Source organism: Puma concolor, chromosome B2, assembly GCF_028749965.1.
Source record: "Puma concolor isolate L17-30 chromosome B2, mPumCon1.1.hap2, whole genome shotgun sequence".
Lineage (NCBI taxonomy): Eukaryota > Metazoa > Chordata > Mammalia > Carnivora > Felidae > Puma > Puma concolor.
The window spans coordinates 50,451,872-50,464,742 of record NC_141671.1 but is presented as its reverse complement, the minus strand read 5'-3'; the positions used below and the strand labels follow the sequence as shown (position 1 = coordinate 50,464,742).

The window sequence follows — 12,871 nt, the reverse complement described above, 5'->3', positions numbered from 1 at the left end:
CTGTCAGAAGCCCTGTAGTGTGAGCAAAGAAGGTACCCAGAATACTGTGAAAGTAGGACCTTTCAAGGAGAAGAACAAAAGTTTGAGGGAGAACAGTGCTGGTGTTCACTTTCTAGAATGTTCTGATGGGCAAGGCACAGGTATCCACACCCCTAGGAAGGGTGAACCTAGAGAGAGACTGGGAGAACAGTCAAGAGCAGGTGATAGAGGGTAACAGAGAGGAAAGACTGAGGGATGGGCAATGCTGGACTGGACAAGGGATCAAGGACGTTATCTCTATTGTCCTTACTCATTACCTTCATTTTATATTTTCCAATGTGAAAAAGTGGGACATTTGAAACATGGAAAGTGGCTGATTTTCACTCTTTGTTTTGCTTTCGAGGTGTGGCCTCTTTGTATACCCTCAATTTCAGCCACCTTGGGATAATGGCAAGGGCCTCACCGTGTTCCAAAACTTCACGGTTTGGGGAAGTGCAGGTGGTGCCCAGGTAAGCTGTGTTAGTTTTTTATTAAATTGTCATTTGTTTTCTCATGGTGATTTATTATGCATCTCTATTTAAATGGGGATAGTATGGGAGCCACTGCAATATTATCATAGTTGTATGGGACAAACAGCATCATAGATGTGTGGAAAAGTTGTTGAATGAACGAATTCCTACTCAGGAAACCAGGGTCAAGTCATTTCCTCTAAAGTGACTTTTCAGCAGCTCTACTAGAGAACAATAGAATCGTAGTGATAGAGATTTACAAGCAGGAGAGATTATAGAGGTCATCTGTTTCTTATCTCCCATGCCTATTTAGAGATAAAAATTAAGGCTCAGAAAGTAAAAGGATTTCCCAAAGGTCACACAGCACCACCAGCTGCAGAATTCAGACCCCAAATGTTGTGCATTTGGTACCTTAATATCTTGAGTAATGCATGCTTCAGTCTTAAAAAGTACTGTTCATCCCTGGAACATGAAAATTCCTGCTCAAAGTGTCATTCTTACCTTTATCAATGAGCCACGTTTTGTTCTATTTTCTTCAAAAGGGAAAAAGTTTGTGTTCAATCATTCACTTTTCATTACTTCAATGATTTCTGGTAAGGAAGCTTTGGATGCTCACTCTTAACAGCAACTTGTAAAATTAGCCAGGGTCACTATTTTGTGCTACACAAAGAAAATTACATACACTTGATCTCTGTCATTTAGCAATCTGGAGCCTAAAATATGTAGATGAAGCAATATGTTTACAGGGCACTCAGGAAATAGAATAAAAACATATAGTTAAGTTACATTAAGAAAGTTAGACATTAATTTCACATATCCAACAAGAGGAAGACAACTGTGGATGGGGAAAGCCCAAAAATGTATAATTAGGGTAGCTAACAGGAAGAATCCCAACTGCCTTTAGTGTTTTGTTCTTATTGAATTTATACAGTACTTTGTTCCCATAAACATCATGAGTAAAGGGGTGACAAATCCAGTGGAAACATTGATTGAGTGGCCTCTTACACAGAGAAGCAATTCATGACTTGAAGAGAGTTATGCAATGTCTCCATGCCCTTGAATAGCTTTATTTTAAAGGAAATAACCTAATAAAATGAGAATATTAGAAGATGATCATGAAAGTCAGTTTTCTCAAATTCTGCAGTCAGAAATGCTAAACCCATAAAAACAAAAAACAAAAAAACACACACAAAAAAAACAGATTCTTAAAGATGAAACTCTTGTGCACTCGAATTAATTAAAAAGTTCAAACAATGTGAATTCTTTTGTAACTTCACTTTTATGAGGAGAATAAAGTAAAATTAACATGATAGGGAATTTAAAAAGTGATTCCCACCAAAACAATCCTGCAAAAAAATAAGAGAGATTTATACTTCCTTGTATAAAAAATTACTATAAGGTAATAGTAATCAAGACAGTGTGGTATGGGCACAAAGAGAAATATGGATAAATGGAATAGAATTGAGAGTCCAGAAATAAATCCACCCTGTTGATTTTTGACAAGGATGCCAAGACCATTCAGTGGGGGAAACAATAGTCTTCTCAATAAATGGCACTGGAACAACTGGGTAGCCACACTGAAAAGAATGAAGTTGGATCCTTACCTCATACTATTTACAAAAGTTGACTCAATAATGGATCAAAAACAATGTTAGAACAGAAAGTATAAAAAAAAAATCTTAGACAAAAACAAAGGAGTAAATCTTCATGATCTTGGATTTAGTTAAAGATTCCTAGGTATGACTCCAAAACAAGCAACAAAAGAAAAATGGATAAGTTGGACTTTATCAAAATTAAACATTTTAGTGGTTCAAAGGACCTCATCAAAAAGTGAAAGCACAACCTATACAATGGGAGATGATATTTGCAAATGATATATCTGATGAGGGAATTATATCTGGAATATATTAAGAACTCCTATAGCTCAACAGTAAAAAGACAACCCAATTAAAAAAAGGGCAAAATATTTGAATGGACAATTCTCCAAAGAAGATATACATATGGTCAAAGCATGTAAAAAGATGTTCAACATAATTAGTTATTGGAGAAATGTAAGTCAAAACCACAGTGAGATAGCACTTCACACCCACTGGGATGGCTAGAATCAAAATGATAACAAGTGTTGATGAAGATGTGGAGAAACTGGAACCTTCACACACTGTCGATGAGAATTTAAAATGGTCTAGATGCTTCAGAAAACAGTATGGCAGTTCCTCAAATTGTTACACATAAAGATATGTGTATGATATATCTATCTACTCCTAGGTATTTAAAGGAAATAAAACATAGATCCACAGAGAGACTTATAACCAAATGCCTACAGCAGCATTATTCATAATAGACAAATGGTGAAAAAAACTCAAATATTCAACATTGGACAAATGGATAAATATAGTGTGGTATATCAGTAGAATGGAATATTATTGAGCCAGAAAAAATGAAATGAAGTGCTGTTATATGCTACAACATGAGTGAACTTATGGAAACATTATGTTCAGTGAAAGTAGCCAAGTCCTCCCTATGTGATGTTAGGCAAATCCCATTATTTTTTCTTCATAAAGTGGAAAGAGTAATCATACCTAAAGGATACGTTTGTGTTGAGAGTTAAATAGGTGCCCATAAGGATGCCTGGATCTTTGTGTTTACATAGTAGCAGCCCTTATTCTTACCATTGTTAGTGAATAGGAGTAGGTAGTGATAGATCAATGTTAACAGTGATGTCTCTGGACATTTTAACATTGAAAAATACTTTCTGCATCCAATAAAAATACATTGTGTTCACATTTCGTAAACTTTCATTATTAGGTATATCTGACTATATTCTGGTCATTAGACATACGTGTCATGTATACAGATACTTGAACAGAAGATTCCATTGGGTAAAATTTCAATTGTGTATAAACATAGATTCATATTTGATGGCATTGATATTGATATTTTCTCATTTAATGATCTTAATAACCTTGGGGGGAACTGTGCCATTACTAGAGATTCCTCTCTCCCTCCCTCTCTCCCTCTCTCCCTCCCTCTCTCCCTCGCTCCCTCCCTCTCTCCATCTCTCTCTCTCTCTCACTCTCCCTCTCACTCTTGAGAGAGGAAAAGAGAGAGAGGGAGAGGGAAAGGGAGAGCACTAATGTCATACAGCTAAGAATTGCTGGATTCCAACTCAATGTGACCTTTGAACATATATGTTAATAAGAGTTGAGAAGAATATCCTTTCCTCACCATGTCTCATAAATGCAAAATGATTCTTTTAGAAGAGAGAGAGATGAAAGCACTTTCTGAAAGGTGTATTCACACAACAAATAGATGATTTTTGCTACTGTGTGTTAGTTTTCTTTTAAAATCACCAGGTTCTCTAGCTAATGTGAGGTGTTAGCTGTTTTTAAATATGAGTATATTTGCCAGATCTTGGGCTGATGCTTGTAAATAGGTCACAATTCTTACCAAGTTAACAGTTTAGATTATGCTTATTTTGTTTAAATAAACCTTCGTGTCTTCAAAGATGTATCATTTTGTAAAAGCTGTTGGCTCATACATAATGAGATATGCAAGCTATTTGTTTCATGAAAATTCAAGCGTAAAGACCGACTGACAAGTAGAAGCACGATACTATGATAAATCAAGGCTACTTTGGCCTTAATTAATAGGAAACTTCCACGTGAAGGTATGAATGTAAATATGACCCTATTTAATAAAGAAATAAATGCTGTGTTAGGTAATTTGCTAGTCCAGACCTCCACCTTGATTTTGAAGATGGTTGAATTGAAGTCCAGGAAAAGTTCAATGTCTTGCCTGAGATCATATAGTTAGTTAATATCAGTGGTAGGTCAAAACCAAGAGCTCTGTCCTCCAAACTAGTGGGATTCTTTCAACTCTAACAAACTAATTTTGTTAATATTCAATCCCTATTTGGGCCCACTCACCCAAGTTGTCATAAATATATATGCACATAGCACATTTTTAATCTGTAGTCATTTGGAATTACTTATTTCATAATTATATTTTTTATAATAATAGTAACATATACTACCATGAAGAAAATAGTAAGTATTTGAGTTCTTGGATGCTCTGTTTTTCTCCATTAATTTTGTGTGATTTGACAATTGCAAGTTTATTTTAGATAAGTGAAGAATTCACACTGACATTTTTTTTTATTTATATATGAAATTTATTGTCAAATTGGTTTCCATACAACACCCAGTGCTCATCCCAAAAGGTGCCCTCCTCAATACCCATCACCCACCCTCTCCTCCCTCCCACCCCCACACTGACATTTTTAATGTAACAGTTATTACGAGGAGAAATGAAAAGTACAGAGGGGATGTTACCAAAAGGGACTAGTTAGTACTGACCTGACAGCAACTTTGGGATGTCTGTACAGATATTGATGGACAAAAGCTGCTTAAATGTGGTATAGCATGCTTATTTATACTTAATCAATAATTAAAGAAGCTATAGGAAGTCTGCAAGAAAAACCAAGCCTCAGACCTTTGCCATAACATATGCTGTTATTTTATAGATTTTTAGAAGTAGCAATCTTCACCTGAAAAACTTCCAAGTTTATTCATGCAGAGATTTTGGAATTGACATCTTGGAAAGTGATGCAAATACTTCAGTTACTGACAGCTTATTACTTGGTCATTTTGCCCACAAGGTAAGTGCCTTAGTGTAGTTGTTTTAGACTATCAAAACAGAATTGTTCGTGCTCGGTTCCCTAGTGACCCAGGGTATGTAATTTTAATAGTATTCTTTAGTGAATCTTGGGTTTAATTGGTAGAGGTTAGAAGAACTTTTTATTTGTAACAGTGGTGGTATCTTTGATGAAATTCAAATGTACACAAGTTTTTAACGTTATGAGTCCATATAAATCCTAAAAGTCATGAGTAGCTTGCCAAATTCTTACTTGGTTGCAATTTAGCATTATTTTCACTGCAATTCAGTAATAAACCTAATGATTTTAGCAAAACTTCACATTTTCTCTTTGTATTGTAGTTTGCCATGTTTCAATATAAACATTCTGTTCATAGGGTCCTTATTGTTTTTAGAGTGCCCCTCCTCACCAAAGAGGTAACATGAATTTATACTAGTATACATAGTATACTAGAGTACCTTAGATGATTCCCTAATACTTGCCTAAGCGTGGGTTTCTACATGATAAATATCAGACTACAGATGACTTCTCTGCCATTGCATGACCAGGGTACCAGAATGTAGATGAGGCAAAACAAATTTCCCAGATGCAGAACTAGAAGTAGTAATTCCCCTTAAGGGAAGTCCAGGGTTGGCATTGGTCTTAGTAGGCTTCACACCTGTAATGGACCCCCTTAAGTTCTTAAAAGAGTTCTAGAAAGAGCTACATGTATATTGATATCACATTGTCATAACAATCATAGATGAAAGAGACCTACTGTACTTCTGGAAACAAAGGAAAGAACAAGTTCTTTACTTTGTCCTGAATACCTTGATCTATTGAAATTTAAATAAGTATAGCTCTTGGAGGCTATTGTGTAGGTATAGATAAAAATATTAAGATTAAAAAATAATTTTCTTAAGCTTCATTTTTTTATGTTTAATTCTCAAAGTTAATTAAATATTTTTTGAACCATCGTTTTCCGGAGGGAAATACCTCCCCATTTTTCCTTTTCTCTGAAAGGATTACTACCTTGAGAGATAAATCTTCTTTTTTGACTGCAGAATTTTCAAGAGAGGATGGAACCCGGATTTAGATTCTATGATACCGGTAGATGAAAGGCCCTTAAATTCCTTGGAAATAACCGTAAAGAAGATGCCAAAACAAATGTCCATCAGGCTGAGTCACTAACTGTCCTGGTAAATTAATGTCACAGCCTCTTAATTGATACTAAGTAGACATCATAATTTAGGGGAGAGTGATACAAACTAAGATACAAATTATGCCAAAAGGGTGTTTATCACGAGATAATAAAACATAATTCTGTCCCTGGGGTGTGATTCACCAGGAATGAAATGCAGCCTAGGGTCTCTCAGTTTTAAAGAAAGTACAGGAGAAAAGACCCTGAATAGATATTAAACAGCTTGTTCTAGAAGAGATCTAGATCCTGGTTAGGCACACAAAGCATAAAACCATGGAACTTTAGATCTAATTATCCCTTAGAAGTTGATCTAGTTAAAACTTATGAATTTACCGGTAAACAGATGGAGAATTTGAGAGGTCAAATGATAGCCCAAGATCTATGCCCAGTATTGTGGAGCTAGGATCACCAGCGTACCCTCTCACCCTTGGTCAAATACTCTTCAAATCACACGTGGAATATAGCTTTGGCAATGAGCATTGCCTACTCCAGTATTTCCTGTAGTATTTTTCATGCAAGGCTATTTCCAAGAGGGAGTCTGGGGAAAGCAAGATTCTTAGGTTAATTATAATTATCATATTCTGCTTACCATATACCCATCCCCTGAAATTTATATTCCATATTAACACTTAAAGGGCTCTGTGAAGTTATAGGGTTAAAAACAAAAAAAGGAAAATATCTATACATCTTTATGTAATGCAGTATTTCTCAGATTTATTTGGGAATCTCTTTATTGCCACATGAAACTGTGTCAGTTGTTAAAAAGAAAAAAAAGAGAGAAAAAAGGAGGCCTGACCTGTCTGTGGTTGGGGAACTCTGATTTTAGCTTCTGTCTTCTGTGCCTGCCATTCCTTCAGGAATTTAGATTTGTGGCCTATCTATTCTTAGACCTTCCACCCACACCTAATTGGTGGCACGCCATTACCAGTGAGTCCTAGCCTAAAATAAACACTACTTTCCGGGAAACACTTTTTATTAAAAGAAATTATGTCTTGTAAGTATATTTGTGTGTATGTTGGTAACCTCCTGGTCAACACTACCTTTATATTGAGGTGGGTGGAATAGCTTGCAGGGAGGATGGCTTTAATACAGAAGAACAAGAGATGTCTTCTCCTATCACTATGCTCCCCAGTATGACTGTATTTTATTTGTGCCAGTTTTCTTAACATCCTATTTCATTAGCATCCCCTTTCACTCTCAAAAGTGGCCTGATTTGGATGTAAATTATGGTCACCTGACCTTGGTTATCTTCTCATTGTTATTGTAATTAATTTGAGCAGATGACAGTAGCTTAACATGTATCTTATTTAGGCAGATGCTGATGGGTGGCTTCATTCTTCCTCCTGTTTCTCTGGGGTTATTTCCTATTTTCACTTGCGGATTTGTCTTCCTTAATGTAGACCTTTCATTGTTCTGTTTCTCTACATTCTGTTGTAAGGCCCCTTCTCTTCTCAATGCACTTGCTCTCCCTGGGAGAAATCTCATTTTCTCTAGTAGTTTCAATTACTAGACATGCTGATGTCTCCCATATATTTGCACTTATTTCTACCATTTTACTTTGTCCTCCCACTTTGCAGTCAGTTTTCTTTTTTTTTTTTTTTTCTACTTTTCAAACTTGATTTGTCTTGCATTGAAGGGTATCTTTTTTTTATGTTTGCCTGTTTGAAAGTTACTCGTTTTGTTTTGGTTATTTTAGTTATCGACCTTAAATTTTCAACAGGCCTGTTTGTCTTAATGAAGTCTAAATTACAACAGCATCCTTAAATTTTGCCTCAACAATGAAATGACCTTAAACTCTTTCAGCTTCTTTCTTCCTTCCCTTCTTGTATGCTACTTGTCTTTAGTATCTGTTCCACTTCTTAAAATAAATGTGTCATGGAAGCATAACATTTATAGAGAAAAGTGCACCAATCACAAGCAAAGAACTCGATAGATTTTTATAAAGCAAAAGCGATGGACATACCACCCAGATCAAGAAATAGAACGTTATCTGTTCCTTTGAAGCCCCTTCATGGCTCCTCCCACCCAACCCCATTCCCCAGCTCCCTGGCCAAAGGGGAACCTTTACTCAGACTTCTATAGGCATAGGTTAATTTGAAATCTGTTTTTGATCTTTATATAAATGGAATCATAGAGTAGGAACTCTTTTGTGCCTGATTTCTTTGGCACAACATTATGTCTATGGTATCCATTCATGTTTTTATAAGTTTCAATAATTTGTACTTCCAATTGTTATGTTGTATTGCACTTCATGACTATACCACAGTTATTTATTTATTTATTTGTTCATTTGTTTATAGAGCAAGGGCTGGGGAGGGTCACAGGGAGAGAGAGGGAGAAAGAGAGAGTCTTAAGCAACCTCCACATTCAGCACAGAGCCCAACACCAGGCTGGAACCCACTACCCTGGGATCATGATGTGAGCTGAAATTGAGAGTTAGATGCTCAAGAGACTGAGCCACCCAGGCACCCCTATACAACAGTTGCTATTGATGGACATTTGATTATTTCCAGTTTTCAGCTATTACCAGTAATGATTTCATGAACATTCTTCCGTATGTCTCTTGGTGTTCGTGTGCATGTACTTCTGTTGAATATATGCCAAATTGTAAAATTGCTGAGTCATGGGATATCCATTCAGTTTTAGCAAATAATGCGAAACAACAATCCTAAGTGTTTATACTTGCACCAGTAGTTTGGGAGAAGAGTGTCACATATGCACCCTGAAATTTCTCCTGACCATCATCTTGGAGTTTTCCTGCATGTCTCCTTAATATTGGATCTCTTGTTCCTGATTCCCACATTTTCCTCCTTTGTGATTTAATTTCTTATTTTATTAGAACATAGCCAATATTAAATTTCTTAACAAAGTGGGGGCTATGGAAGTAAATATTTTGAGTTACAAATGGAGACCCTCTTATTCCTAGGTTGTTGGTTATGGAATAGCAGTTTGCAGTTCATTTTACCTTGACAATTTGAAGGCAAAGCTCCACTGCCTTCCAGCTTCTAGTTTTGAGGTTGAGTAGTTTAAGATATTCTGATTCTTGGTCAGTTATATGTAACCTTTTGGTTTTTCTGCTTTGGAAGTTTTTGGAATCTTGTTCCTGGTATTATGTAGTTTCAGGATGATGTACCTTGTGTGGTTTTTCATTGTAACCACTGTATTAGGGAACGGATGAGACTTTTCCATTTAGAAAACATATCTTTCCCATCTGAGTAGCTTTCTTAAGTCATTTCTTTGATAATTCTGTCCTCTTATTTTTCTTGTTTTCTTTTTTGAAAGAATTTTTATTTGGATATTGGACCTCCTCGGTTGTTTTTCTACTTTTCTTAATTTTCTCTCTGATTTGCCCACTGTCTTTTTATTCTGTTTTCAAGGATATTTCCTCAATTTTTTTCTATTGAATTGATTATTTCTGCTCTCCTGTTTTTGTTCTTTTTTTTTGTTTTCTGAAAAATCCCATTTTGGGCTTCTTCATGGCTATAATATAGTTATTTCTCTGTGGTTTTTTTGATAGTGTTTAAATGTCCTTCTGATTTCTATACTGGTTTTGTCTCCACTGGATTACTTTTCTTCTTTCTTTCTATCACTGTCTTTCATGGTGGAGACCGTCGACAAATGTCTGGTTATCCTCAGCATACAATTATTTTCAAGTGTTGAACAGTGAAACACTAACAACTTGATTAGACAGTTTGTTGAAGAGATTTTGCGGAGAATACTAGAAGCAGGTTTTTTTTTTTAGATTTTCTAATTTTAATTTTTAAATTAATATACAGTAAAACTATTTTTTTGATGTACCATTCTATGATTTTAAACATCCGTATATATTTGGGTAAACACTACCACCACCACCATAATCCAGATACAGAACAGTTGGTTCAACCCAACTAACTGTCTCAGGCTTCATCTTTGTGGCCACATCTTACTCTCAAGTCTAACCCCTGGGGATCTCTAATCTATTGTCTGTCACTATCGTTTTGTCTTTTGAAATGGAATCAGATAGTATGCGACCTTTGAGACTGGCTTCTTTCACTCCCAAATGCCTTCAGGATTTACCTAACTTGTTGCAAGAAGCAGGATTTTATTCCTTATTATTGCCGGGTAGTATTCCACTATTTGGATGTACAATGTGCTTATCCATTCATTTGTATAAGGAAATTTGAGTTGTTCCCAGATTTGGTGATTACAAGTGGAACTATTATAATCATTTTTGTAAGGTTTTTGTGTGAATGTAAATTTTAATTTCTTAAAAGTAAATAAATACCTAGGGGTTGAATTGCTAGGTCATATGATAAGAGTGTGTTTAACTTGATAAGAAAATGCAAACCCATATTCCATAGTTTTTATGGCCATGTGGAAGTTATCAGCACTTGGTATCATCACTATATTTTCTTTAATCATTCTAATATGTGGATAGTGCGTTCTACTGTGATCCTTTGTCATATCATGATTTGCAAATATTTTTTTTCCACTCTATAGCTTGTCTTTTTATTCTCTTGTTTTTATTAACATATTACAAATTGTATTTCATGTGTCTACTTCCCGTCTTTTTTTTTTCTTCTTTCTAAATCACAGGAAAGCCAGTGTATGTCAGCTGGGATCAAAACTCCCAAGAGATGGGAACTGATAATATCTAACACAACCTTTGTTAATTTTGATCTCACTGACTGTGTGTCCATCAGGACCTGTTCTGGCTGTTCCCAAGGACAAGGTAAGTTGTTTTAAGATATAAGACATACAGTAAAGGCCAATGTTCAAGTAATATGATAAATAGTGGCAAAACCTTTGTGACTCATCATTTCTTTCAATTATAAGATTGCATCAGTAGAAACTGCTTCTCTGATCTCCTAAAGGAAATCTCAGTGGTGGTCAGGTACTCCCACTATGACTCTTCTAGCTCTCCATTCTTTCCCTATGATGACATCTGTTGTACTTCATCATATGGTGCCCTGTCTCTGTTGGACTCAGAGCTTCATAAAGGCAGGGACCATGACCTCATGCTCAGAGGTTTGTCATTCATACCCAGAAGCTTGGTGCCTCAAAGTCAGTTCATTGATTGAATAAATGGAGTTGGGTGGATAGATATATGAACATAAACTAACACACATGCAGTCTTTCCCCAAAGAGCCAGAATGGAGTACTTTATGTTTTCAGCAGCCCAAGGCTTGGTGTATACCTAAAGAGAACCATAGGAATTCTTGTTTACTTATAAACCACATCTCTAAGGTAGTGAGAAATACCTTGGAGGACTCATGGGCCAAGGTGAAAAGAAGTCGAGAGCAATCTAGTTGATTTGATCATTGTAAACAGCCAAACCAAGTAATTCAAGTAAATATGCTCTTGTGGTTTGAATCACCAATTTAGATAATTGTTTGTTTTTTTAATTAAATGAATAATCAGCAAGTCTCCACTTTACTTTTTTTTCTGTATAGGCAGAGTCAAAGATTGTTTTTATTTGGGTGGCATCTGAGTTTAAGATTATAGAAATAATAGTAGGAATAAAAAATGCCTTATGGCATTCACTTCAAATTAAAATCCCTCAGTTCTTTAATAGCTTTACTGTTTCATATCATTCACAGGACACTAAAGAAAAACACACTACTCCTTATGACCTCGAATGTCTGCTCACTGGATGATCTGGGCTAAGCCATATCTTTCATTTGCTTAAAAACTGTCCATTCCAGTTCTGAGGAACTGGGGTGTAGGAAGATGAAAAATACATAATTCTTCTCTTCCAGGAGCTCTTGATCTAGGTACAAAAATAAATGTTAAGCAGGTCACTGTAGTTACGTGTGATGAGTACAGTCCTAGAGGACTAAACAAGGTCAGTGAAGGGAGCAAGAAAGGGATCAGGCAAGATATCATAAAGTTGCTCTTGAGCAGAGTTTTGAAAGATGAATACAATTTACAAGGGAGAGATAGGCAGAGAAAACTTTCTAGAAATTAGGAACAGCATATATAAAAATTTAAACTCCAATAGGACTGAATTGTAGACCTGTGGGTGGTTGTGGTATTGGATGAACTATAGAAATTGCAAGAGGTAGAATCATGGAGTCTTTTTTTTTTTTTTTTTAATGTTTATTTAGTGTTGAGAGAAAACAAGTGGGGGAGAGGCAGAGAGAGAGGGAGACAGAGAATCCCAAGCAGTCTGTGAACTGTCAGCCCAGAGCCCAATGTGGGGCTCTATCTCATGAACCATGAGATCATGACCTGAGCTAAAATCAAGAATCAGACGTTTAACTGACTCAGCCACCCAGGCACCCCAGAATCATTGAGTCTTGAATGCATGACTTAACTCACTGCATGGATTCTACTGGGATGCAGACTGAAAACATCTGGGCCACTAATTATTTGTATCTTTTTCTTTTTTCTTTTCCTTTTTTGCGTATTTATGATGTACGTAACACAAAAATATAGTAGCACATGTACGGAGACTCGTGTGCTGAGTTTTTACATTTTAATGAAAGGGGTATGGGAATTAGAAAGCCAGTCAGCTGGATCAGCAGCACTACTGATGAATCACATGGAGGCAGGGTGAGGGAAACACTG

General features: G+C 36.0%; 1 protein-coding gene across 8 annotated transcripts in view; it reads left to right on the top strand.

The window, feature by feature from the left end:
* Window positions 1–12,871, top strand: part of PKHD1 (PKHD1 ciliary IPT domain containing fibrocystin/polyductin) — a 494,091-nt gene that overhangs the window by 220,132 nt on the left and 261,088 nt on the right. For all 8 annotated transcript variants that reach the window (XM_086707056.1, XM_086707061.1, XM_086707057.1 and 5 more), the window contains 3 exons: window positions 383–488; window positions 5,011–5,145; window positions 10,898–11,033. In XM_086707056.1, coding sequence (XP_086563182.1) covers window positions 383–488; window positions 5,011–5,145; window positions 10,898–11,033 — 377 coding nt within the window. The remainder of the gene's footprint in view (window positions 1–382; window positions 489–5,010; window positions 5,146–10,897; window positions 11,034–12,871) is intronic.